We start from the raw sequence: 24,836 nt of genomic DNA, 5'->3' as shown, positions 1-24,836 counted from the left end.
TAGCCTATTAAAAATATGTGAGGCTGCCTGAGAGATAAGAACACCAACATTTTCAGAACACATCCTTGACAAGACCTCAGGTGTCTCGCTTCTCTGAGTCTCTGGAGCAGTTTGCACCCACATTGGAAGGATGTATCTTACAGTGGCTGTTGATCTAGTTTTGTGAGTTTCGTCAGACATGCCCTCAGTGTATAGCGTTTGTTGGCATTCTGATATTTTAGAACTCTACCATTGGAAAAGGAAAGCAACCCCACATTTGGAAGTATCCGCATTTTACTGTAAACCCTTTCTTATAGTCAGCATTCTTATTGCTCCCAGGTTTGATTAAAGGATTAGGACGACCAGGCTCTCCGAGGAAATCTCAATTCACCTAGTGTGGAACACTGCTAATTTGTATTCCAAATGCCAAATGCAAGTTTGATTAGCAGATGAACTGGACTAATTACATCCTGGTCTGGATGTCTGTGTGCCCCAGAAATATTCCTGCAGTGTTCACCAGCACGGTACTTTTAATAAATGTGAGGAGATGATTCCACAGGCTATCACAAAGGCAGCATTTTACCTGAAGAACACTGCTACACCTTGGAGTTTGGTTCATAGCCCTGTTAATCAAAAGTTTGGAGAACAGCTGCTTGAGTAAGCGACCACACTAGAGGCCAGATTTGAAAAACTATACTTCATTCTAAACCCATAAAGGATGACAAGATAATTTAGAGTATATTGGCCCTCCGTCATTTTCCCATTCCAAACTATACAGTAGGAAATTAACACAGACCCTTCTGTTGCTATTTCTCCAATGACAATAGTACTGGATAATGTTTAATGGTATTTACTATATGACAGGCAGTTTCCAAGTGCTTTATTTATATTAAACTTACTAAATACTCACATGTCCTCTGAGGCAGGTATTCTTGTTATCCTTACTTTACAGATGAGGAAATTCCAGCACAGAGAGGTTAGGAGACTTGCCTAAAGTCACTTAGCTGAAAAATGGTAGAGCCAGGATTTGAACCCATATAGTCCCTGTTATTAACAATAACACTAGACTAGCATCCAGAAAGACCATATCCTCATTCTCCTTCAAAATTAATGTGTACTTTGTTTATGTCCACCGTTTCAGTACAACATGTCACATTCATATTTACCAAGGATAATGGAAGAGATAGAACTGCCAATTAGAAATAGGATTAGAAGAGATGCAAAAGTGTGGAGTGAAGGAAGAGTTACAGTTTTGGTGCTTACTTGTCTTGGGCTGATTCCTGCTGTGTGATTTCATCTAAATCTCTTAATCTCTCTTGGCCTTAATTTACTGATTTTAGAAGATCTTTACTGACCTTCATGCTAGGTTGTGAAAACCAAATGAGATTGTGTATGTGAAAACCTTCTGAAAACTGTGAAACATAGATTAACTCGAAACTGGTATTACTGATGGCCATGATGCATTTTCTTTGTGAAACAATCATGTCAAATGATTGTTAAAGATTTCCTAATTCAGGAAAAGCTGTGATATTTTAACCCAAAATGTCTTTTGTTTATAACACTTGGTTTCTCATCCAGATGCCACTATTTACAGATCAAGTCTTATAATTGCTCAATAAAATGGGAAAATAATTGTTAAGTTATTTGACAAGATTTCTGTGAGGATTAAAAAGCTATTACAGTCATCCTTTAGTAGACACAGGGGATTGGACTCAGGACCCGTAGTATACTAAAATCTACACATACTCAAGTCCTGCAGTCAGCCCTCTGAAGCCTGTGTATATGACAAGTCCATCCTCCGTATGTGTGGGTTTCACATCCCAAAAATATTGTATTTTCAATCTAAGTGTTGTAGAAAATAAATCCACATGTAAGTCGACCCAAGCAACTCAAACTCATGTTGTTCAAGGGTCAAATGTATATAAGAAAGTGCTTGATAAATGGTTAGGCACTTTGCCGATACAAGGAATTATCATCACTAGTATCATAATCATTATTATGATGACTGATACTTTACCTAAGAAATTTCACATACTTTACCTCAGAAAATTCACATTTGAATACAGGATTTAAAAAAATAGGCCCCAGGGAATGTGTTCAGGGAAGATGGGAAGACACATTGGCTTTAAGGAAATGCCTACACCAGCTCACTAATTCACTTTATTCATCAAGGGCTTAAATGTCAAAAAAACTTGTAGCCTGGATATTTCAGAACACAGCAACCTATTAACAGAAAATTTTGATTTTGTGATTTAGAATGTACTGTAGTTATTTACAAATTTTGACTGGATTTGTGTTTTTAAAGTAAAACTGAAACACAGCAGAAAATAGAGTCAGGAGTGAGGTAAGAGTCTCATTAAAAGAGACCACAATAACTTTCTCTTTCCCTTTGAAGTCATTCAGACCCAAACATTAACTAAGATCAAAATTTTTTATGTTTCTACCAAAGAAAACAACAGCATATGCTTATTTTACCCCACTGCAGTCTGTTCTGTTCCTGACAGAATACTCAAGGGGTATCAGAAGACAATGAAATAATAACTTTTCTAAAACCTCAATAGGTTAGCTATACAAGCATCATTTCCACCATGCTGACCCAGGAAGCTGAAATGGAAATAGACTTGACTTCATAATTGCACTTGCGTATCTCTTCCATTGTTAAGTCCTGACTCCACAGATATTAATGATCCTGGTGGCTAATACACTTAGATCTCACATGTAGTTGTGCTGTCCTTAATTTTCTATATATTTCTCATCAGGAGTTGATTGGTGTTAGCACTGAACAGAGGAGACAGACATTTCCCATAGAAAGATGAATGTGAGCAACATTAGGGAGCACTGTCTCTACAAAAGGTGGTCATCAGTGTTTAACTTCATTAGGGTGAGTCCCTGTTTCTGCCTCAGCCCTGGCACCATCTCAGCATAAAGGCTACATGTGTCTGAATGGTAGGACATCCACTTTGATTGGTCAGGCATCTGTTCTGATTGGTTGGTGCTTGTGCCATTCTGGGATTTAGCACTTTTAATATCTCTCCTGCCCAAGAAATTGGTTTTAATGTGAGAACATTCTGCTCAATTTATGAAGAATATTCTCAATTTATACTTTCCTGTTATTACAATCAATGTCACCCTTCTTTCAATTAATACTACCATTAAAGTTTATCAAGCACTTCTTTTGTGGTAGGCATTGGGCTATGCACTTTCCTAGATCTCAAAATATTCAACATCTCCAATGTCTTTGTGAAGTAGTTAATATTTCTCTCAGCCAGAGTTATTAAGCTGAACCATGTGAAAGAGGTCCAGAATGGTTACATTGGCAATTTCATACAGCTTTTCTCAATCAGGGTTGCAAGAGATAATCCCTAATGAACCAAGGCTTCCACTGATGTAACGAATTAACTTCTTTCCTGTGCCATCTAAAATTGTCCCAATCAGATACCACACTTGGCACAGAATGGAGGAAACAATCATTGAAATGGTTTTTGGTGTTCTGTGATTTAACTGCAAAAACTCTGTTTGCTGAAGGTAGCAAGAATGTAATGAACAGGGCTAGTACTGTAGTTGGGTAGAAAATATGCTTTCAATGTATCATATGGATGACTTCAGAAACTTATTCTCAACATAGAGGGGATGGACAGATTTTTATGGCGGCATAGAAAGTGGGGAGGGTTTTTCAAATCAAGGCCCCATTTTTATATTCTGCTATGTTTTGGTTGGACTCCTTTATAAAAATGGCAGCCAGAGTCAATCTTTATTATCAGTGGGACTATAGAGTTGTGTTAGAACAGAAAAAATTTTTTGAGAATGATTGTGATAGACACAAATTGTTTCCAGATTTAACCTCTTCTTGCTATGTATTCAATGATAATACAGTTATGGAAAGTAAGACATTTTGAAAACTCAGTCATTTTAAATTCAAATTACCTGGAGATAGTAAATAACCCAATCACACCTTCAGATACAGGAAAGAAAACCCGGCTGGGCACAGTGGCTCACACCTGTAATCCCAGTACTTTGAGAGGCCAAGGTGGGCGGATCATGAGGTCAAGAGATCAAGACCATCCTGGCCAACATGGTGAAACCCCATCTCTGCTAAAAACACAAAAATTAGCTGGGCATGTGGCGTGCACTTGTAGTCCCAGCTACTTGGGAGGTGGGGCAGAACTGCTTGATCCCAGGAGGCAGAGGTTGCAGTGAGCCAAGATCATGCCACTGAACTCCAGCCTGCCGACAGAGTGAGACTTCAAAAAAAAAGAAAGAAATGCCTAAATTCGCAATGATGAGCCTTCTACAAGGTCAAAGGGAGTTTAATTAGCAGCCTACAAACAGAAGAAAACTATCCTTAAGCTATTTTCTTAATCAGATTCTAAGGAATATGGTATGATATGTGACACAGAGTTTGGGATTTGAAGTTTTAAGCTGAGTTCTGCAATTCAGTAGCTATGAGGACAAGACAAGTCATCCGATGACTGTGAACCTCAATTTTTAATTCATACACAGAATGAATAATTAACCTATAGGATTGGTTCCAGATAGAGAGCAATCCTGCCATATAGGGCTGCTCAATGAGTGATGACACAGTTATTGTGCAAAAAGGAACAAGAATTAACCAAGAGTTTCTTGCCATAAGATTACTTGAACAAAATTCTAAAGTAGTACCTTTAAATATATTGTTAAGTTGGTCTAAACGAGTTGGTTTGAGTCAGTTTTGAGAAGTTCATTTGTATACCACGTTCTCTGTGGACAGTTTGATATTAATACTTACCCCTCCGACTCTTTCAAAGTGGTCTCCATCTCTGTCAAAGTCTATCAGGTGTCCATTAAATGACCAAGTAAACACGATGTCTAGCGAGTGATCATGTGTTACCTGGCACGGCAGAACAATACTTTCTCCAACAGTGACATCCATACTGGAAGGGGGCACCATTACCCTTGTTGGATCTGGAGAGTTAAAACAACAAACAACAACAACAAAGTCTGTGAGCTTGTGTGGAAATAAAATGTAGACTCCAAGAGCAGGATGAAATACTAAGTAATTTTGCTTTCTTTTTACTGAGGCTGTGACCAGCAAACCTCAGTCATCTGGGAAGCTCAGACTCAGGCCAGGAGGTCATTTTTAATATGAAAACACTCATTATGTGAACCTTCTCAGAGCAACAGAACTCAGCCGGGGAGCCTGGAGGTGAGATCTCTGAAGATGTTCATGGAAGGAGCTTTCTAGCAGCCTGCTCTGAATTGCCTCTTTGAAAAGGTTTTCTTGTCTCTCCAGTTTCACTAGAAAGCCACATAGAAAGCTTTCACTAGAAAGCTAAGTGCAAACAGAAAAAAATCCATGTTGATTTGAAATTTGTTGGGCTTTCTCTATTGTAAAAGTAATAAACATTTTAGTACAGGGAATTTAGGAAATTCAGGAAAATTGAAAGAAGGGAAAGAAAAACAAATCCTACACGATAAAACATCTGTTTTCATGGTGGTGTAATTTCCCCCAGTCTTTTTGGTTCATACGTTTTCAGTTGTTTTGTTTTTTACACCATTAAAAACATAAGACACATACGATTTGCTTTTTTCTCTTCCTTAATATTATATAGGCACGTTTATTCCTTTTTGAACATAGTTTTATAATCTGCCTTAACTTCATCGTTTTAACCATTTTGGAACTAGTTGGCATTTTAGCAAATTTTATTAGACATTTTCTAATATTTATAATTAGAAATCATAAATAATGCTATAATGAACATCACTGACAAAATGATACAGGTATATCACTTCTTTAAAATAAGGACCATCAATTAGCTTTAAAATTCACCTTTACATTATAGTTTAAACTGGGAATAGAATGGGCTTGCTTAGCTGAGACAGTTTATACACTCCAAAACTACATTACACCTATATTCCCTTATTTTTCTGCAACATTATTTCATAAATGGTGTCAGAGAGTACAATAGTGAGAAGCAGTTTGAATTCAATATAAAGGCCATATACGTGCCTAAAGAATAAAATTTTGAATTAAGCCATATTCCAGAAATTTCTATATACTAAACCAAACTAAGCCAATCAAACAATTACAAAGAAGACAAACCAAAACCAAACCAAACAATAAAAGAACATTGCCCAATCCTCTCCCATAGTCATAGGATTGCATTTCAGGCTGCAAGGTATATAAATATTTATTCAGGGAACCTCTTGGATTAAAATAGCAGCTGAGAATTTTGAAATTATAAATGATAGGAGAATTTTTTTGAGTCTTATTTACTGATAACCCACACTAAAATTTCCTCTTTAAAGACAGTATTTAAAACCATTTTTCTATCCTATTATCCAACTACAGAAAGAAAACCTCTCAGATAGTTAGAAAAAGAAAATCTCTGTCCTAAATAGGTTATAATTTAGTAGTGGGATATACTTTTTCTGTTTTCTAAAAACAGGAAAAGATCATGGTAAATGGATTAATGTGCTTTTAGTCACTATTGAATGAGTGATGTCCATGAAATGAGAAGTGGACAACACGTACAGCAAAAAGATAATGGGATGGAAAACCCCTGATTTAAAAACTAAGGATTTTTGAGGGCTACATAATAAAAATCTGCTGTATTGATTTTTATTCCTGTAACGACCAGGAATAGATAGTGACGAAGTTTTGTGTGTGTGTGTGTGTGTGTGTGTTTAACGAGGAAAAGTGGTAAGTACAAATTTTATTCTAAGCAAACATCAAGTATTAGCCCCATTTTGACTTATAAATTTTCCTCATGTATAAAATGAAGACTGAAACAGATCCCAGGCTAAAATGATATACTTCTATGGGTTTTATCTGATAAAGATGTTGCCTAATTCTACTTTAAATAGCTGCCCACTGATTCTGCAATTTAGATTTTCATTTTAATTCATTTATTTGTTGATTCATCCACCAAGCATGGATTGTGAATAGCAGACATAAGAGAGGCTGAGGGAATAAGAACATTCATAATAACTGAGTCCCTTAGCACTGTTAAGCACTTTACATGGATTATTTCATTTATTTCTAACAAATAGGTACTATTATCATCCCTGTTTAACAGATGAGCAGACTGATGTCTAAGAGTTTTTAACATATTGTCTATTGTGCAATTCTGCCTTTCTTTTTGCTGAAAACATGATATCCACACAAATCATGCAGAGAATAAGTCTAAGGGCATAATATAGCAATTTGCACTCTTGATTATGTGTAGTCAACTGAAGATATTTAAATGCAGAAGGAATTCAAAGAATTTCTGCCATGGGGTGCAGATGGTTGCAGAGGGCTTCACTGCATGAGTAATGAAGTTACTGCCTTAGACAGGTAACAGCAGTGATGGTTTTATGCCTAAAATGCTGGCTCTAGCTCTAAGCTTACACATCAGACTTGTGAGTGTGGAGTCAAATGTCCAGGCTCCAGTTCCTAAAACTGTCTTGTCTCCCTATCTCCTGACAACTTCTGGGCAAGCAGCAAGGAGCTGGCACATACCCCAAAAAGCCTAGAGCCGTTTGAAATTCTGGCTCAGGTTTTTGAACAGCATTCCTTTTCTAAAGAAACCTTTACCTCTTTATGCACATGTAGGGATCTGGGACAGATTTTTTTTATTGGTAAACTTAGCTGTCTTTTAACCAAGGACCAGAGAAGTTCCCTGAATCAAGGATTATGTTGGTACAGTTGTGCTGACAGCTGCTAATTCATTAACTTAGCACTTGTCGCTGATTCATGTTCTGAGCCCTAAAGTAGCAAGAATCAATGCAAACGCATGCACTGCACACATACCAGAGAGGTCTCCTAGGGACAAGAAAAGATTAAACTAAAGAGGTTCAAAATCTCATTAGTGACTTGGTTTTCTCAAAGTGTATGTTTGTTCAGTACTCTTGTTTCCTGTGTTGCGAATTTTGATGCTTTTTACTTGATGAATTTCCTAAAATTTGAATACAAACAAACAGATGGCTTCCTGCAAAACAAACTGTCTCCTCTCCTTTGGTTTTAATTCATCAAGCTCAGGAAGAACCTTCATCTATGACTTCTGTTCTGAAGAGTCATTTGAGCTATTGTTCTGTGCGTAGAACTCTCAAAGGCAATTAGAACTCAAGATGTGAACTGATGACGGGAGTTGGATGTAATTAAATAGAAACAATACATAGGACCAACAACATCCCTAAACTTTCCTGATGATGGTTGGTTCATACTGTGTAGATTGATCAATTTTGAACTCAGAGGATCGATACTTAAAAAAAAAATGTATATATATATATATATATATATATATATATATATATATATATATTTACCAAGCGCTTAATTTTCCTAGAGTAAAACAAAATAAACTTTTTACTTTCTGCAGTGTTTTATATCATGTATAAATGGCAAAAGGGAAACTAAGTGCTTTGTTTTAAGGATTGTAACAACCATGAGGAACAGTTATTAACCACCATTTTTAATAATATTAAGTACTCAGTTAATAATCAGATCCACAATTAGACGTATAAATTACAAGCCTTATTACATTCTCACTTTTACTGTTTGTGGAAAGACTTTCTGATTTATAGCTCGTATTACCTGTAAAAATAAGTGTTTTGGAGTCCATTGGGTAATAATTCTATTTTTTAAAACACTGCATTTTTTTTTTTTTTTACAGGGTCCTGTTCTGTTGCCCAAGCTGGAGTACAACAGCATGATCAAAGCTCACCGTAACTTCAAATTATTGGGCTCAAGGAATCTTCCCATCAAGACAGGACTAGAGGCATGCACCACCACATCCGGCTAGTGTTTTGTTTTATTTTATTTTTGAGATGGGGTCTCATTCTGTCCCTGAGGTTGGAATGCAGAGGCGCAATCTTGGCTCACTGCAACCTCTGCATCTCAGGATCAAATGATCCTCCTGCCTCAGCCTCCCAAATAGCTGAGACCACAAGTGCATGCCACCATGTCCAGCTAATTGTTTTTGTGGGGTTGTTTTTTTTTTTTTTTTTTGTATTTTTGGTAGAGATGAGGTTTTTGCCATGTTGCCCCAGCTGGTCTTGCTTGAGCTCCTGAACTCAGCTGATCTGCCTGCCTCAGTATCCCAAAGTGCTGGGATTACAGGTGTGAGCCACTGGTGCCTGGCTAATGGTTTATATTTTTATAGGCAAAGGGTCTTGCTACACTGCTCAGGTTGGTCTCGAACTCCTGGCCTCAAGAGCTCCTTGTGTCTTAGCCTCCCAGAGTGCTGGGATTATAGGCGTGAGCCACCGCACCTGGCTGATAGTTCTTATTATCTGCAAAAATAAGTGCTTTTGGGTCCACAGGATAAGAATTCCATTTTGATGTTGCTTTCCTAATACCCTTCCGATTCTTCCATTTTAGTTTATAATTTCTTTATCTTTCATTTACACTGCTAATATATTCACTTGGTGCCTATCAGGATAATATTTAACATGTGTTTTAGTCATCTTCATTCATGGAAGGAGACACATGTCTTCTGTTAACAAATTTCTTGACTATAATGGTTTTGATGATGCCTTTCAGTAGGGTTGTATCTTTTTTGCTTAAATTAGTTTTTATAGGGAGAATTTAAAAAATGGGATTCTTCAAAGGCCTGGAGCTAGTCAAAGAGCAGACAGCAAGCTCACCTCAAATAACATAAGGGGACTGGTCAGAGAATTTTTTTTTTTTTTTTGAGAAACGAAGTCTCACTTTGTCACCAGGCCAGAGTGCAATGGCATGATCTCAGCTCACTGCAACCTCCGCCTCCTAGGTTCAAGCAATTCTCTGCCTCAGCCTCCCGAGTACCTGGGATTACAGGCACACAGCACCATGCCCGATGAATTTTTGTATTTTTAATAGAGATGGGGTTTCACTACCTGGGGGCCAGGTTGGTCTTGAACTCCTGACCTCATGATCTACCCACCTCAGCCTCCCAAATGCTAGGATTACAGCCATGAGCCACCTCGCCTAGCCAGAATTATTTTTAATAATATTTAAATGCCACAGCAAAGACTGTTGATTAATGATGACAATAATCCTGAGGTAGCATCTCTAGGGATGAAACTCAACATTCTATAGTTGGCTCCATTTTTTTTTCAATAAAAATCAGTGCAAGATAAACTATCAATTTTGCATAAAACACACAGGTTAAAGGCATACCCTAAACATTAGATGAGGATCAAGATTCACAGTGGTTTCAAGTGGGACCAACCTTTTCAACTAGGCAAACTTTAATAGGGATAAAGGCAAGAAACTACACTTTAAAAATCGGCTACTAGGTATATGCTGGGAGATTGGCAGCTCACATGTTTAACACCTGAGCATTTCAGTGCTCATGGAGTCCATGCAGCTGTCAAAGGAAAGCAGTGCAATCTTCGGTTGCATTAATAACATGTGATATTCCAATTTAGGGAGGTAATAATCTGGTTGTATTTTGCATTAGTCAGACCACAGCTTACTAGAAACATGTTTTGAATTCATTGCCACATTAGTACACCTGAGTATCAGCTAAAGATCAGCTAAAATAACTGAAGGTGTTTGGCATAAGAAAGATAAATTGGGAGAGACCCATGACAAAAGTTGTTAAATATATGAAGGGCTTATAGGCAGAAGATAAGCTAAGGTTATTTTGCATTGCCCCAAAGTTGAAAGCAAAGAGTAACTACAAACAGGTATACTTTGGCTCCATTGAAGGAAGAACTTGCTACTAATTTGACTTCTCCCACAGGGAAATGGGCTGCCTCAGAAGAACATGAATATCCATTTCTGGAGGTATTCAGGTGGAGGTGGGCGCCCTCAGAGAGGGAATGCCAGGTTCTCCCAATGGCCAGCCAGGCTGGAAAAAGCCTGCTGTCTTGAAGAGCCCATGAATCTGAGTCATCTCCCCACATTCCCTTTCTAACCACCCTGTTCACTGGTGATCCTGTCCTTTCATGAAGCTCATCGGCATTAACTGTTCTTATGTCTTCAACACGAAGCTAGTGCATTGTTATGCAAAATAATTTGCCTTTTTTACATGTGTCCTGCTTCTCTCCCTGTAACTAATCAGCTTTCTGGGAGTCAGGGACTACATCTTACACTTTTATAAGTCCCTGGTGCCTAGTTCTGTTCCTACTCGTAAGAGTTGGTTAAAAATAAGTTATGGAAAATCTGTGAGTGGCCCTGTTGGAGACTGATGAAAATAAGGCCTTGTATCTTGAAGTACTATAAATCAGGAAGCTATGTGAAGTATTTCTTATTATTTATCCTGACTTACGTTGAATATGGAATTTTTTTTTTTTTTTTTTTTTTTGAGACGGAGTTTTGCTCCTGTTAACCAGGCTGGAGTGCAATGGCGCGATCTCGGCTCACCGCAACCTCTGCCTCCTGGGTTCAGGCAATTCTCCTGCCTCAGCCTCCTGAGTAGCTGGGATTACAGGCACGCACCACCGTGCCCAGCTAATTTTTTTTTTTTTTGTATTTTTAGTAGAGACGGGGTTTCACCATGTTGACCAGGATGGTCTCGATCTGTTGACCTCGTGATCCACCCGCCTCGGCCTCCCAAAGTGCTGGGATTACAGGCGTAAGCCACCATGCCTGGCCGAATATGGAATTTTAAAAAGGAGCCAGCTGAAGGTTAACTCAACACTCACCGTGCAAGCACTGGCCCTTCATCTGTGTTTGCCACTGAATTTGCTTATAAGGCCACATTTTGTACTTTTATCTTGATTTAAAAAAAATAATTTGTTTTGAAATAATTCCAAACTTACAGAAAGTTTGCCAGAAAAGTACAAAGAACCATTTCACCTTTAGATAGTCTCCTCAGTAGCTATTATTTTACTTCATTTGTTTATTTTCTTCTCCATATACATATATACATACATATATATGTGAGTATACACACACATACACCCCTTCTCCCCACTGTATACACACTAACACACACATACACTTATTATATACACACACACATACACATATTTATGTATATACATATGGTGGTGTTTGCCTGGCCTCCCCATTTTATTCATACCATTTTTACCCTTGTAAATAATGAGTACTTTGGGTGGCTGCAGTGGCTCATACCTGTAATCCTAGAACTTTGGAAGACCGAGGTAGGCAGGTCTCTTGAGGCCAGGAGTTTGAGACCAGCCTGACCAAAATGATCAAACCCTGTCTTTACTAAAAAAAACACACACAAAAATTAGTTGGGTGTGGTAAGCCTGTAGTCCCAGCTACTCAGGAGGCTGAGGCATGAGAATCGCTTGAACCTAGGAGGTGGAGATAGCAGTGTCATGCCACAGCACCCCAGCCTGGGTGACAGAGTGAGACTCTGTCTCAAAAATAATAATAAACTAAAATAAATAAATAAATAATGAGTACTTTGTCGGGAGATATTCCAAGATTACACCAGTAATCTGATGGTCATCAAACTAGTACTCACCAGCCTTAGAATCCATTGAAGACTCCTGCCTGAATTAATGACTTTTATGATGGTTGTCAAATGGTGATTCTTCATTGCTATCTTTCCTTCTACGTATCATATACATCAGCTGACATTCTACTCTAAGGAAAAGCTTTCTCCTCTCCCCCATTTATTTATGTACTTACTTACATTAGGATAAATTCATGGCTTATTTTATTTGACAGGTGGTAATACATTACTATCATTATTTACACTGATTCTCAAATTGTCCCCATTTTGGCCTATGGGAGTCCTTTTCAGTTTGGTTCTTTGTCTGTTTGACATTTTACTATTATTCATTAAGTGTTTCTTTACTTTCTGGTCCAGTAAGGCTCATGTTACACTTTTTTCCTGAATTAGCCCTAGAATCAGTCATTTCTTCAGAGAGCTTGAGTTCTTTTTGAGTGGAGGATGGCTTTGAGAAACCAAGAGGTGGACATCCAATGTGCTTATTGTTACTGAGGGTCATTGAACCTAGACCCTCTCAGCCAACAGAGCTGGGAAATATCTGTGTGTATATACATGTGTAATATTTACACAGCTATAACTATTTCTATATCTTGAAAACATTTACTAATTTGCTGAATCAACTTACATTTTGTTCAGTATAATCAATCTGCCAACCTTGCCAGCTGTCTCCTGTGCCCACCACCTCTATATCCACCTGCAACCATGCCTCTGTACAGATCTCCAACCCACCTCACCATTCTGTTTCCTCACCCACTGTGATTACTCTTCTGTGCCAGACAGGAAAGCGGAGGTTGCTCAGATTGCTTTAGTACTCAAAATGTAAATATTTAAAATGAATACTCCACAGAACAATAAAATAAAAAGATGGCAAACTCTAATTCTAGAGCATATGCCATTTAAAAATTAAAGTTTTATGCTCCTGATAAAAAGAAGAATGGAAAAAGCAAATGTAATATTTCGCTAAAATTTAAACACTGAGTTTCTGTGTTTCACACCAAGGAGAAAATCTGAATTAATGCTTTTATAAAATACCTACTATCAGAAGCAAGGCATTACTTCAAATTGTATTTAGTTTTTAGAAAATAATTCATCCTTAAGTAGAAGAAACATTGATTAATTTTATAATTACTATTCTCTGCTGGGTCATTAAGATCTACATTTTAAAGTAGCTATCAAAACAAACAAATGAAAACACCACAGTCTCCAGTTTGTTCTTTTCCTCCTGAATTACTTTTCAGAAATAAATCCATTGTTAGAAAGTTAGGGAGGGAAGCAGGGAATGATGGATGGGGTAAGTGAGGTTATCCTTGAGGAATCTACATATACTTAGCTACAAGTCCTTTTCAGGTGGCTGTATTATTGGTAATTTTGAAGGTGCCATTGTTCTATTTGCTGACTGTCTCTTATGGTAGCAGACTTCCTCGAGGTCTTTGTAATTTTGGTTCGGAAGTTCATCATATAAGTGAAGTTTTTTCTTCCTCATGGGCACCACTTCTCCCTGTTGTGTGGTTGTAAAGGTGTCAATCAGTCTTTGTGAATAATTTGGGGTTTGTGCTTCACAGCATAGCAAAATAAAGGGTGTTGTACCCTATATTGTATAGGTCTGACTCTCTTTTTGTGGGGTGGTCTTGCTGCCCATTCTGGTCAAAGGTAAAGGTCCCTTAAAGGTCTCAAATCTGGGTAGAAATTTTTTTGTCTGCCCCAGGTTCCTGAAAGGGAGCTCAGCTCCAAGCCCTGATTTTAGGGATAAGCTTTAACTGCCAAAATAGCCTGATGAAATAAAATCTGTTCAGGTTATCATCACTCAGATAATATCAGACATCTATATATGTGGTATGTTCCTAAATATCTATTTTGCTTATAATTTTGCTCTTTGGAAAATCCTTTACACATATGAGCTTTTTTAGACACATTTACTTTTCACTAAGATTTGTCTTCCATTGATAAACTATGGTTGTAAATTGAGAAATTTTACAATTTTAAAACACAAGCTAGTTCTCTCAATAGGACCCTTATTTATCTGCCTCTCTTTTTTGTTAACATAATTAAAATGTGACTTTGTTGTATGAAGAATGGAAGAGGAATCCACTTGGAAAAGAACATTAAGTGTATTTTGGCCAAAGACAAATAAATCTGCCCTCTTAGGTGGCAGAAATAACACAGCACTGGCATAGGGCACTTGCACTAGTCAACATTTTTAATTGATTCTTACCAAGAAGCACTGCCACGTAGTATTGTGACCTGGTTCTTTGAACAACGTGTGCAACTTGACAAATGACATCAGAAGAAAACACAAGGCAAATTTTGACCCCAGTCAGCTTAAGCACACACTTGAGCCTTCTGTAAAGCAATTTACAAATCACCCCTGAGCGGAATGCTTACCAATCTATTTTCAAGCACTGGGGGAAAAACACAAAGCAGAGCTGTTTAATAAGCTTGACTGTCACAAATGGAAACTGCTATGCACAAGCCAATCGAGGGTGGCCAAGTATAGGTGCTTGCAAAACAAGCAGCCAAGTGGTAATCAAAGTTATTAGATTTGCCTGGTCAAAATGTGTAGCATAAAGCACCTATTTAATTATGAAGACTGCTTTAATGACACTCAAACGCTCTTGGTTGCCTCCCAAGTCTCTAACTTGGTTACAACTATTAATAAGGAGATTTTTGTTTGTTTGTTTTTAATAAGCAAGATATAATCTGTCTTAAAGTCATTCACGGTCAACTTGTTTGTTTTCATTTTTACCCATCACCAGGGAAAGCAAACATCCTAGGTTTGGATTTGTGCCAAGTTTCAGTAGCAAGGTTTTTCATCTGGGACGTCTTTCTAAATGCAAAGAATTTTCTGCAGGTGCCTAAGCTTCCATTATGAACGAGAATACTTCCTCAAGCAAAATAGCAAGTAATAACAGAAGAGGGAAGGGGGAAATATAATAAATTCGCCCGCTCACATTTCCTTTTTGAAGGTTTCTTTATGATTTGAAAGAAATGACAATCTGAAAGGACTAGGAAAAGACTATTCTCAATGACAAATTAAATACATTGTATATTCGAGTCAAGATATAATTAAAATCACTCTATGGTGTGCCTTTGACTGTGATGGAAGATAAAAAGGAATCATAAATGGGAACCACAGATATCTTTAACTCAGGGAGAAACATTTTCATCAAACAATAATTAGAATGTTTTCTGTTTATTTCAACTACTATACATAAGGAACTCTCTTATGACTCACTGAGCAAAAGAGTCCCCCCAAAATCCCATTAGTGTCAGTGAAATACAGTAAATTTCATCATAGTCAATGCATAAGAATGGCATAATAGTATCTTTGCTGATTAAAGGAATGTATTGCATCTGCTGGGCTTGGGGCTGCATCTACTGATACACAGTAAGCAAATATTTACTTAAACCACAAAAGAAAGGAAGTGTACACCTTGAGGCAAGGACAGTGAATTCCAAAGACAATGCCTTCCATTGTGATTACATGCAAAGAACAACCAAGTGCCCATTCACACACAGTGCAATATAGGGAAGGATTAATATTTTGGACAGTAGATGGTGCTGAAACCTTAGCAGAAGAAGAGAGTGTCCCTCTTTTCTGTTTAACATGCTCCTTTCAGCAATTTTCTATATGTTTTCAGATCCCTCTGTTTAAGGACTGCATCTTGGGAAAAAAGCAATAAATCTCATATTCTAAAGCAGCACTTCTTTGTTTGCCTATAGATTTGAGATGAGGTCACCAAGGAGCATATGAAGCTTAAAACAGAAGGTATTAATATCTTGGTAGATAATATTAGCTACCCTCTCTTTATTTAATGTAGGTAGGATTGATTTATAAAGCTTTCTGCAAAACAGAACCTTAAACAATCCTCCCTCCCCTACCCCCAACAGTCTGGTCCACCACTGACTAGCTTGTTTTAGGGTTTGTCCTTAATTCTAAGGGAAATTTTTCCTGAAACCCTTCAGAATGGGCAACTATTAATAGCTCTGAGGTCCTCTGTAATTGTTGAAATGCCCCGTTTGTGTGCAGCTAGGTAAGATATTATGAGTTTAACTAAAAGAGACTTCTTCCTGCTGCATTGCTTGCTTCATAGTGGGATCTATATACACATTCAATGAAATTTAAAGAAAGGAGAATGAAAATCTGAAGAGCCCTGAATTAAGAATTTGTTACTGTTTTTGAGGAGATAGAGGCAAATCATGGGAAAACTCACTCTTGTAAGGAAGAACTACTCTCTGGGGTAAGTTTGAGGGTCACTGCACATTTAGTCCAATCTTCCACACTAGAGATAAGGAAACTTTTCTCTCTACTGAGAATTGCTGAGCCAAAGAGAAAAAAAAAATCAATCGAGGGTCAGGGAGGTATAAAGAAACTTAATTTAGTTTATTTTCAGAGAGATGTTTACAACTTTTCATGTCTTTTAAATTAGATACAGGGAACATAAAATGTAAGGTACATCAAATAATTTTAAAGTTAGATCTAATCTAATATAAAGGATAATGGAGGTGGAAAGAATTGAGAGGCAAGAGGCAAGGAAAAGGAGATGAAAATGCAGAGAAACAGAGCAAGATAGACACACAGAGAGTAGCAGAGTCCTGTACTCCACAAACACAAAGATATTACATGCTAATAAACAGCATTCACACCAACAGGAGTACACAGAGCCAAAAAATAATTTTTAGAAAGTGAAAAGGCAGTCTTTTGTGGAGCATGATTCCATCTTTTGGTTTTTCGATATTAAAACAGAAAACCTTTGTTGGACAAACTCTATCTTTGTAATTACAATCATTTACAGATAAGCTGTATCTTGCCACTTCTAACTAAAGGGTACCTGAAATTTAAGTCAGAGTTCTGAAGTGACCCAAAGTCCCACATTTTCCAAATCCACATTTACTTTTCTCAAAATGACAAGGAGACTTTGCCATGGTGATAAGTGAAACACTCCAGTACTACTACCCACTGAAAATATTGAGAAATGATCAACATTAAAAATTGGCGGGAGACTTCAGAAAGAGAGTAAGGGCAGAGAGAGAAATCGATTTTTGACGAGGTCTTGGTTAGTAAAAAAATCGTTAATGACTTCCTCATTCCACAAACATGTTACTTGAATTAAAACAAACAAAACCTAGGGGTGAGTGTGTGTGTGTGTGTGTGTGTGTGTGTGTGTCTACACTTAAATGTCCATTCCTCAATAAAATTGGTTGAAGTTTACAGGAAAGTATTCACTTCCTAGATTATCCATTAGAATTAACAGCTCAGTAGCGGTAGGAAATATAGCGAGGCAAGATCCCAGCCTAGGTTGTAACAAATAGGTACACATTATTTCTATGACACATGCCAACTGCATAGGGTATATCTTTCAGCTGCAGTGCAAAAGAGTGAGCAGAGTTTGCAAACTGCTACAGCATTAAATACACCAATACTCACAGAGAGATACTAAGAAAAATCTTTCATTTACTCAAGTAGGCAAGATGTACAAGGCATATGGTCCTCTGCATTTGTAGATCATTCCATAGTTTACAAAACCATTTCTTAGCCATCATATGCTTGCTTTCCACAGAAAGGTTATCTTACATTTAGTTACCATAGCAGGATCTGGCACTTTTCACAACCCCAGAGGGCACTTTTCATACAGGATTCAATGTTCACTTGGGCAACATGGAGGCCAATAGGTTACTCTGCCATTTTCCCATGGCAGGAGCTCCCAAACAATGCTAGAGCACCAGAAATAAGCAGGTCTCTCAGTTCACTGGAAATCAACCCAGCCTTAGAGCTCATCTCAGAAATAGTCGCTGGATGTTATTTCTCAGGGAGTAAAAGATCTTCTCTTAGTGACTCTCTGATAACCTAGGTTGTGCTAAAAATGTCAGCATGATGAAACATATAAAACACTCAATTTAGTGTCTAAAAGCCTAGTTTCTAGATTAGGCCATACAGCACTGTTTAGGCATGAAACCACCAGCAAGTCATTCGACATCTCTGGGCTATGGTTTTCTTATCTGTAATTTGGAGGAGATGGTATTTGGCATTCCAGGATGACTATGAAATTCAAAATGAGTTAATGGATTTTAACATGCTTCATAAAACACAAAGAGCTACTGAGTATGAGATACTATTATTACTATTACTATTGATGCCAGAGATTTTCATGGGGAAGAAAGGAAAAAGAGACACTTATTTTAAGAGTAAGAAGAGGGTGATGTTCTAAAGGAACCAGCTCACTGTAGTAAGTCATAGTTCCAAGGCAGCTGTTGGCTGCTTAATAAAAGCCAGTGGAGATGACAAAGCAATTTCTGGTTCAAGCATGAATGCTCAAGTACTGGAGTTTATGTTTGGTTGCCAGATGCTTCAAGCTAGCAGCTAAATCTAAAGACACCAAAGACACTTCATGCACCAATGGTATTCTGGCTTCTCAAGTCAGAGGACTGCATAAATGCACATTCCAAAAGGAAAAGATGTTACTGGAAAATTACCCAGAGGATGAATTGTGAAACTGATGAGAAAGGCAGCAAATTTAGAATCATTAAACCACAGTTTCGAAAAGGAGTAAAACACGGAGAAAGAAAATGCAGCATCTATAGGATTACGTGATTTAAAAAAAGATTATTCTCTGTTTGCTAAGAATAAAGATGACCATTCACCTTGGTACTAGAAGAGGTTACTTTAGCTTATGACTTCTGGACATCTGTCAGCCTTTCAACAGAAGATTTAATATATGTGTTTAAAAGAAATTGTTAAAATGCCTATCTTTATTACTCTCACCAAAAGCTAAGATTGTAGTATATTTATCAAGTTGTTTAGAGATGTATTGACCAAACATTCTCCGTTTTGTTTTGTGATTCTCTGATAGATCATTTTTATGAGGAGGAAAAACAAAACAAAACAAAAGAAAACAAGTAGATTTCCTATTGATGCCTAGTTCCTATGGACTGGAATTTCCATTTCAAGTTCTTAGGAAAATGTTGGTGATACCATGGTGGCCGCGTTGCCAGTGTCGAACACCGTCATTCTCATCTTCATTGCAGCTTATGTACAGAAAGTGTTTGCCATGTGTCAGGATCTGTACTACATGGTTGCCTTTATGACTTCACTGAAATATAAGCATGTGAGAGCAGAGAACATGCCTCTCTAATTCTGCATAGATACTTTCTACATAGCACAGTTACTGACACATAATAAGTGCTCAGTAAATATCTCCAGAGTGATTGGATCACTAACAGCTACCCTTCACAACCCTATAATATCATCATAGACAATGTGCCCAAGGCTCCCTTAGGGAGGTTAAATATATTGTCTGAGGCCACAGATCTAGACAGAAGGAGAAACAGGTATTGGACCCCAAGTGTGGTTGGCTCAAAAGCACTATAAGTTACTGATTTCCATTCCAGTATCTCTGCAGCTCATGCTTACTTTAATTCACTGTGAAAGAGGTGTTTGGGTGGTTCCCAATGTTTAGGTATAAATGAGCTTCGCCTAATTCTCTTTTTATTCTGATAGAATGTGACATGATATGTTGGAACTAGGGGTATTTGCAGAAGTCAAGACATAAGAAGGGGAAGGAAAAAATGGAAATCTGACTAAGCATAGTGTCATGAGGTAAGAAAAGGATCCAAGAGAAGAATGGCAAGAAGCAGCTCTGAGAAAGACAAAAAGGAATCATTAGATTTTAATGTCAAATGCTCCCAAACATAGTAAGGTTTTGGTTATTTTTGGAGCCCAGCTCCATAAATGAAAGCTCAGCTCAAGAGGAGGCAAAAATATGTAGATTTAAAACATTTCCAAGTTTTGAAAACATTCATTCTATATTCATTATATATTTTATTATAAGATTTATATTATGTATTCATTACACATTGGAAAATCAGACTCCTTCAATGAGAGATAGTTTCACTTCAGGATTAAAAATGTGAACACTGAAACCAGACTCCTTGAATTCGAATTTTAATTCTACCACTTCCTGACTGAGTTGGCAAGTTGCTTATTTTCTCAGTACCTCAGATTCCTCAGATTTAATGGTAATTAATAATGGGAATAATAATGTATTCCTTATATTTTCAGGATTAAATGAGTGAATTAATACAAGTTGGGTTTTTGTTTGTTTTTTAAAGATGGAGTTTCACTCTTGTTGCCCAGGCTGGAGTGCAACAGCACAATCTCAGCTCACTGCAACCTCTGCCTCCCAGTTGCAAGCATTTCTCCCACTTCAGCTTCCTGAGTAGCTGGGATTACAGGCATGTGCCATCACACCAGGCTAATTTTGTATTTTTAGTAGAGATGGGGTTTCACCATGTTGGCCAGGCTGATCTGGAACTCCTGACCTCAGGTGATCCTTCTGCCTCGGCCTCCCAAAGTGCTGTCATTACAGGTGTGAGCCACGGTGCCTGGCCAATACAAAGTTTTAAGAATAGAGCTTGCCACATAAAAGGTGCTCAAAAAAATGCTAGCTATTACTAAGAATGTGACAGAAACAAAGATGCCTCCACGTTTACCTCAGAGTAAATGCCAAAATCCTTGCAAAGGTCAAGAATGCCCTACATGATCTCAACTGATATTTTGTTGAATATAGACATTCTAAGTAAAAGAACCTCTTCCATGTGTAAAGATAGGTGCCTGTACCATGCAGATCCAAATGAAAAACTGCTATCCTGATTCTTGTGGTGAGAAGGTTCAGATTCTAGACAGAAAGCTGCTCTTACAGACTGAAAGTTGTTAAGAAAATCAGGAAAATCTGGATTCAAATTTTAGCTCTGCTGCTTACTAGTTGACTGTGGGAAAGTTACTTGACTTATAAGTTAGTAAATATGTTTCTTAACTTGTAATATTCCTGTGGTTGCATGTAATATGACAAACACTTTAAGTGTTTGAATAAAGCTATCATCATTATCATCATCATCACCATCATCATCATTGAAGTCTCTTGTGCCTGACTCCATTTAAAGTGCAGGAAGTTTCAGAGAAAGATAACTTCTCCAAACATGCAGAGGTTGGGGAGGGAGAAAGTAAAATTTAGTTAGAGGAAAATGTTCGTATACATCTCCAAAGAAATACTGTGTATCTCTAAGTCATGACAAAATCTGCTTCAACTTTACAAAGAAGCTAAAGAAGGAACAAAAATGACAGCTATCAAAACTGATAAATGCTCAAAACAATTTGCTGCTAGTGAAAGTATCATAAGGAAATTATCATTGTATGTAGACATTTCTTTGTCAGAACAGTGTACAAACACCCAGATAAGTAACACAGGTGCTTTCCTGTTCATTTGCCAGGGCAACGCATGAAGTTTGGAGATGATCCCTAGAATGACATCAAGTCAAGGGATTATCATGCTTGTTGTATTCACATTTCAGGACTTCCATTAACTCTCTGGACATCATCAGACACTGTGAAAAATGCTGAAGACAGGACAATATGACCCTGAGCTGAGAAGATTAATAACCGGTGAATAACTAAACTAGCACACTGATAGTTTGCTATGCTGATTCCTACAACTATCTTAATGGATTATTGGAATAGTTTATGGGGCATAGCCAAAAATATACTTTACTGAGGGACATGAAAGGTCTGAGAAAAGCTTAGCTGAGAAGTATCTTTGGCTTTAAAAGACAGAATCTTTTTCTTCTTCCTCTTTTCACAGGAGAAGGATTTAAACAGAATCTTTTTAAAGCTTTGTTTTCCCCACTTTTCTTCTATTTTTTAATTCTCCTGAGGCCAGAAATCATGCAAGGACTAAGGGTTGCTTCTGGGAGCATCAGTGCAAATGCTCATATACAGTGCAAGATTGCTTACCTCGTAGGGTCCCTGATGCATGCTGCATGACTTTGTAGAAGTGATAAACATGGGAAGACAGGGCAGCAAACTTCAGATGAGCAATTCTTTCTTCACTATGAATCAGTGGAATTGACCAGTCATAGAGATCTGCATTTCAGTATGAGGGGATACTCACATGATGCTGAACACAGATTTAGAATGTTTATCATGTTAGTGGCTAGGTGTCACTCACACTCAACTCCTGTTTCTTTTACAAGCTCATTCTCAATGAAATGGAATGGAAACTAACCATTCTAAAAGCTTATGGTTGTACAGATGACCTGAGACCACTGGTAAGGTGAATGAAATAGGTCTTAATTTCACAGGGCCCTCATTGTCCATGCTGTTTGGCTATACAGTATATAATTTATGAACTTGGATAATTTTACAGTGATAGAATATTAACAAAGCAACAAAAAATAATGATTACAATTATGTCAGGCATTGTTCTGGCTTCCTTAAGTTATCCATTTCCTCATCACAATGATCATATTAGAGTCCTCGGAACCTTCTAAAACTTCTTTAAACAGTAGTACAAGTATTTCTTGTACTCTTTTTTTTTTTTTTTGAGACAGAATTTTATTTTTGTTTCCCAGGCTGGAGTACAGTGGCACGATCTCGGCTCACTGCAACCTCCGCCTCCCAGGTTCAAGCAATTCTCCTGCCTCAGCCTGCTAAGTAGCTGGGACTACAGATGCATGCTGCCACACCCAGCTAATTTTTTGTATTTTAGTAGAGATGGGGTTTTACTGTGTTGTCCAGGCTGGTCTTGAACTCTTGAGCTCAGGCAATCTGCCTACCTCAGCCTCCCAAAGCACAAGGAAACTAACCACAGCCCAGTGTTTATGGCGATCAATCCTAGTCAACTCTTATGGTCTAACATTGGCCCCTATTTTCCAGTCATGCCAGGGAAAGGCATGGTACCTCCCCAGTTGTGGCTCCGGGTGGTATTCTTGCCACTTGCTCACTGCACTAGTAATACAAGCCTTGCCCTCTAGCATGCAGATACTAAGAAAGATGCTGGTGATTTTATAATGATGAAGTTTGAAGCCCTACATCCCAAGTTTTGGCACCCTTCTTTTGGAATCTCACAGCTTACTAGATCTTGGTGAGTTGCCGTAGAATGTCGAGGCAACCTGAATGTCTGCTACTGCACTTGTCTGCATGCTCTCCCTGGAAATGCTGCTGCAGCAGGACTGACATATGTGCAGCCTGGACATTTGCCTTTGCTTGTCTGGCAGTGGCAGAGGTGACACAGAGCTGACACAGAGCTGAAGAGAAATCTGAGGAAAGTTTCTGCACAATAGAGCAAAAACATAAGGAGAGGAAACACAGGAAAGAAAAGAGAGAAAATAGAGAAAATCATAGGACCATTCTAGATAAAGAGATAAGGATAAAGGTAGGCGAGAAATACATTCTCAACAATAATAAATCCTCAATTTTCCAGAACAGAAGGAAAAAAGATTGCCAATTAAATAGGCAAACTGAGTATCAACCAGAAAATATAACATTACAAATCACAATATTTCTAAAAGTTTGGAACAATGAAGACAAAGAGAATAGCATATAAATGCTATGTATGTGTGTGTGACAGAGAGAGAGAAAGAGAAAGAGAGGGAGAGAGAAGCAGGTCACATCCAAAGAAATAGAAACTAGAATTGTTTTGGACTTCTCAAAGAATATGGAGGACAATATAATTTAGAGGACAATGGATTATTAATTCCAAATTCATTAGAAAAATTATTTCTATCCGAGGCATGGTGGCTCATGCCTGTAATCCCATTGCTTTGAGAGGTCAAGGCAAGTGAGTCACTTGAGGCTAGGAGTTTGAGACAAGCCTGGCCACCATGGTGAAACCCTATCTCTACTAAAAATATGAAAATTAGCTGGGCACAGTGGCATACACCATAGTTCCAGCTACTTGGGAGGCTGAGGTGGAAGAATCACTTGAACCCAGGAGGTGGAAGAATCACTTGAACCCAGGAGGTGGAAGCTGCAGTGAGCTGAGATTGTACCACTGCTGAAATGCAACAGAGACCCTGTCTCAAAAAAAAAAAAAAAAAAAGAATAGACAAAAATTATTTCTATCCTAGAATTCCATTCCCGGCCAAACTATCATCATGTTTATAGTAAACCTCTGTAGGTATGTTTCAGAAAACAAAAGAATAAATCAGAAGACGAAGACAAAAGATCAAAGAAACAGAGAGGAGAAAGGAAGAAACCAGTCAGGCAAGCAGTCAGGATGGGTTCTCAGTTGAATTCTTTCAAACAAAAGAAAAGCCTGAAAAATCAAGCTGCAGGCACCGATAAGGGAACTTGCACAGGGGGGCCTGCCTAAGACATGCCCACAGCCACACAGATAAGAAAGACTACACAGGAAACTTGCCCAGACATGCCCACAATGGGAAATTCCATCCCTGACACATGCACAGTAAGGGGAACAAAGCAATATGGAGTAACTCAAGCTAAGGGTCCATATGCACAGTAAAAGGATGGGATGAAGCTACCAGAAATTTGTGCCTTATGCAAATGAGATCCCCGGCCCTCACTGGTTTCTTATAAAAGCCTCTGTATTCAACTGTGAAATGGAAACCCTCTTCCAGGTCCCCTCTCTGCAATGGAGAACTTTCTTCTTTGGCTTAATAAACTTTCACTCCCCCTCACCGTTGGTGTCCATA

The 24,836-nt window shown here is 38.0% G+C and overlaps 1 protein-coding gene across 17 annotated transcripts in view; it reads right to left on the bottom strand.

Annotated features, from left to right (window-relative positions):
• Positions 1 to 24,836, bottom strand: part of CNTN4 (contactin 4) — a 994,033-nt gene that overhangs the window by 29,369 nt on the left and 939,828 nt on the right. For all 17 annotated transcript variants that reach the window (XM_078351515.1, XM_078351513.1, XM_078351514.1 and 14 more), the window contains one exon: positions 4,745 to 4,920. In XM_078351515.1, the coding sequence (XP_078207641.1) occupies positions 4,745 to 4,920 (176 nt within the window). The remainder of the gene's footprint in view (positions 1 to 4,744; positions 4,921 to 24,836) is intronic.

This window comes from Callithrix jacchus, chromosome 15 (genome assembly GCF_049354715.1).
Source record: "Callithrix jacchus isolate 240 chromosome 15, calJac240_pri, whole genome shotgun sequence".
In the NCBI taxonomy this organism is placed as follows: domain Eukaryota; kingdom Metazoa; phylum Chordata; class Mammalia; order Primates; family Cebidae; genus Callithrix; species Callithrix jacchus.
This window is presented reverse-complemented; position numbering and strand designations above follow the sequence as displayed.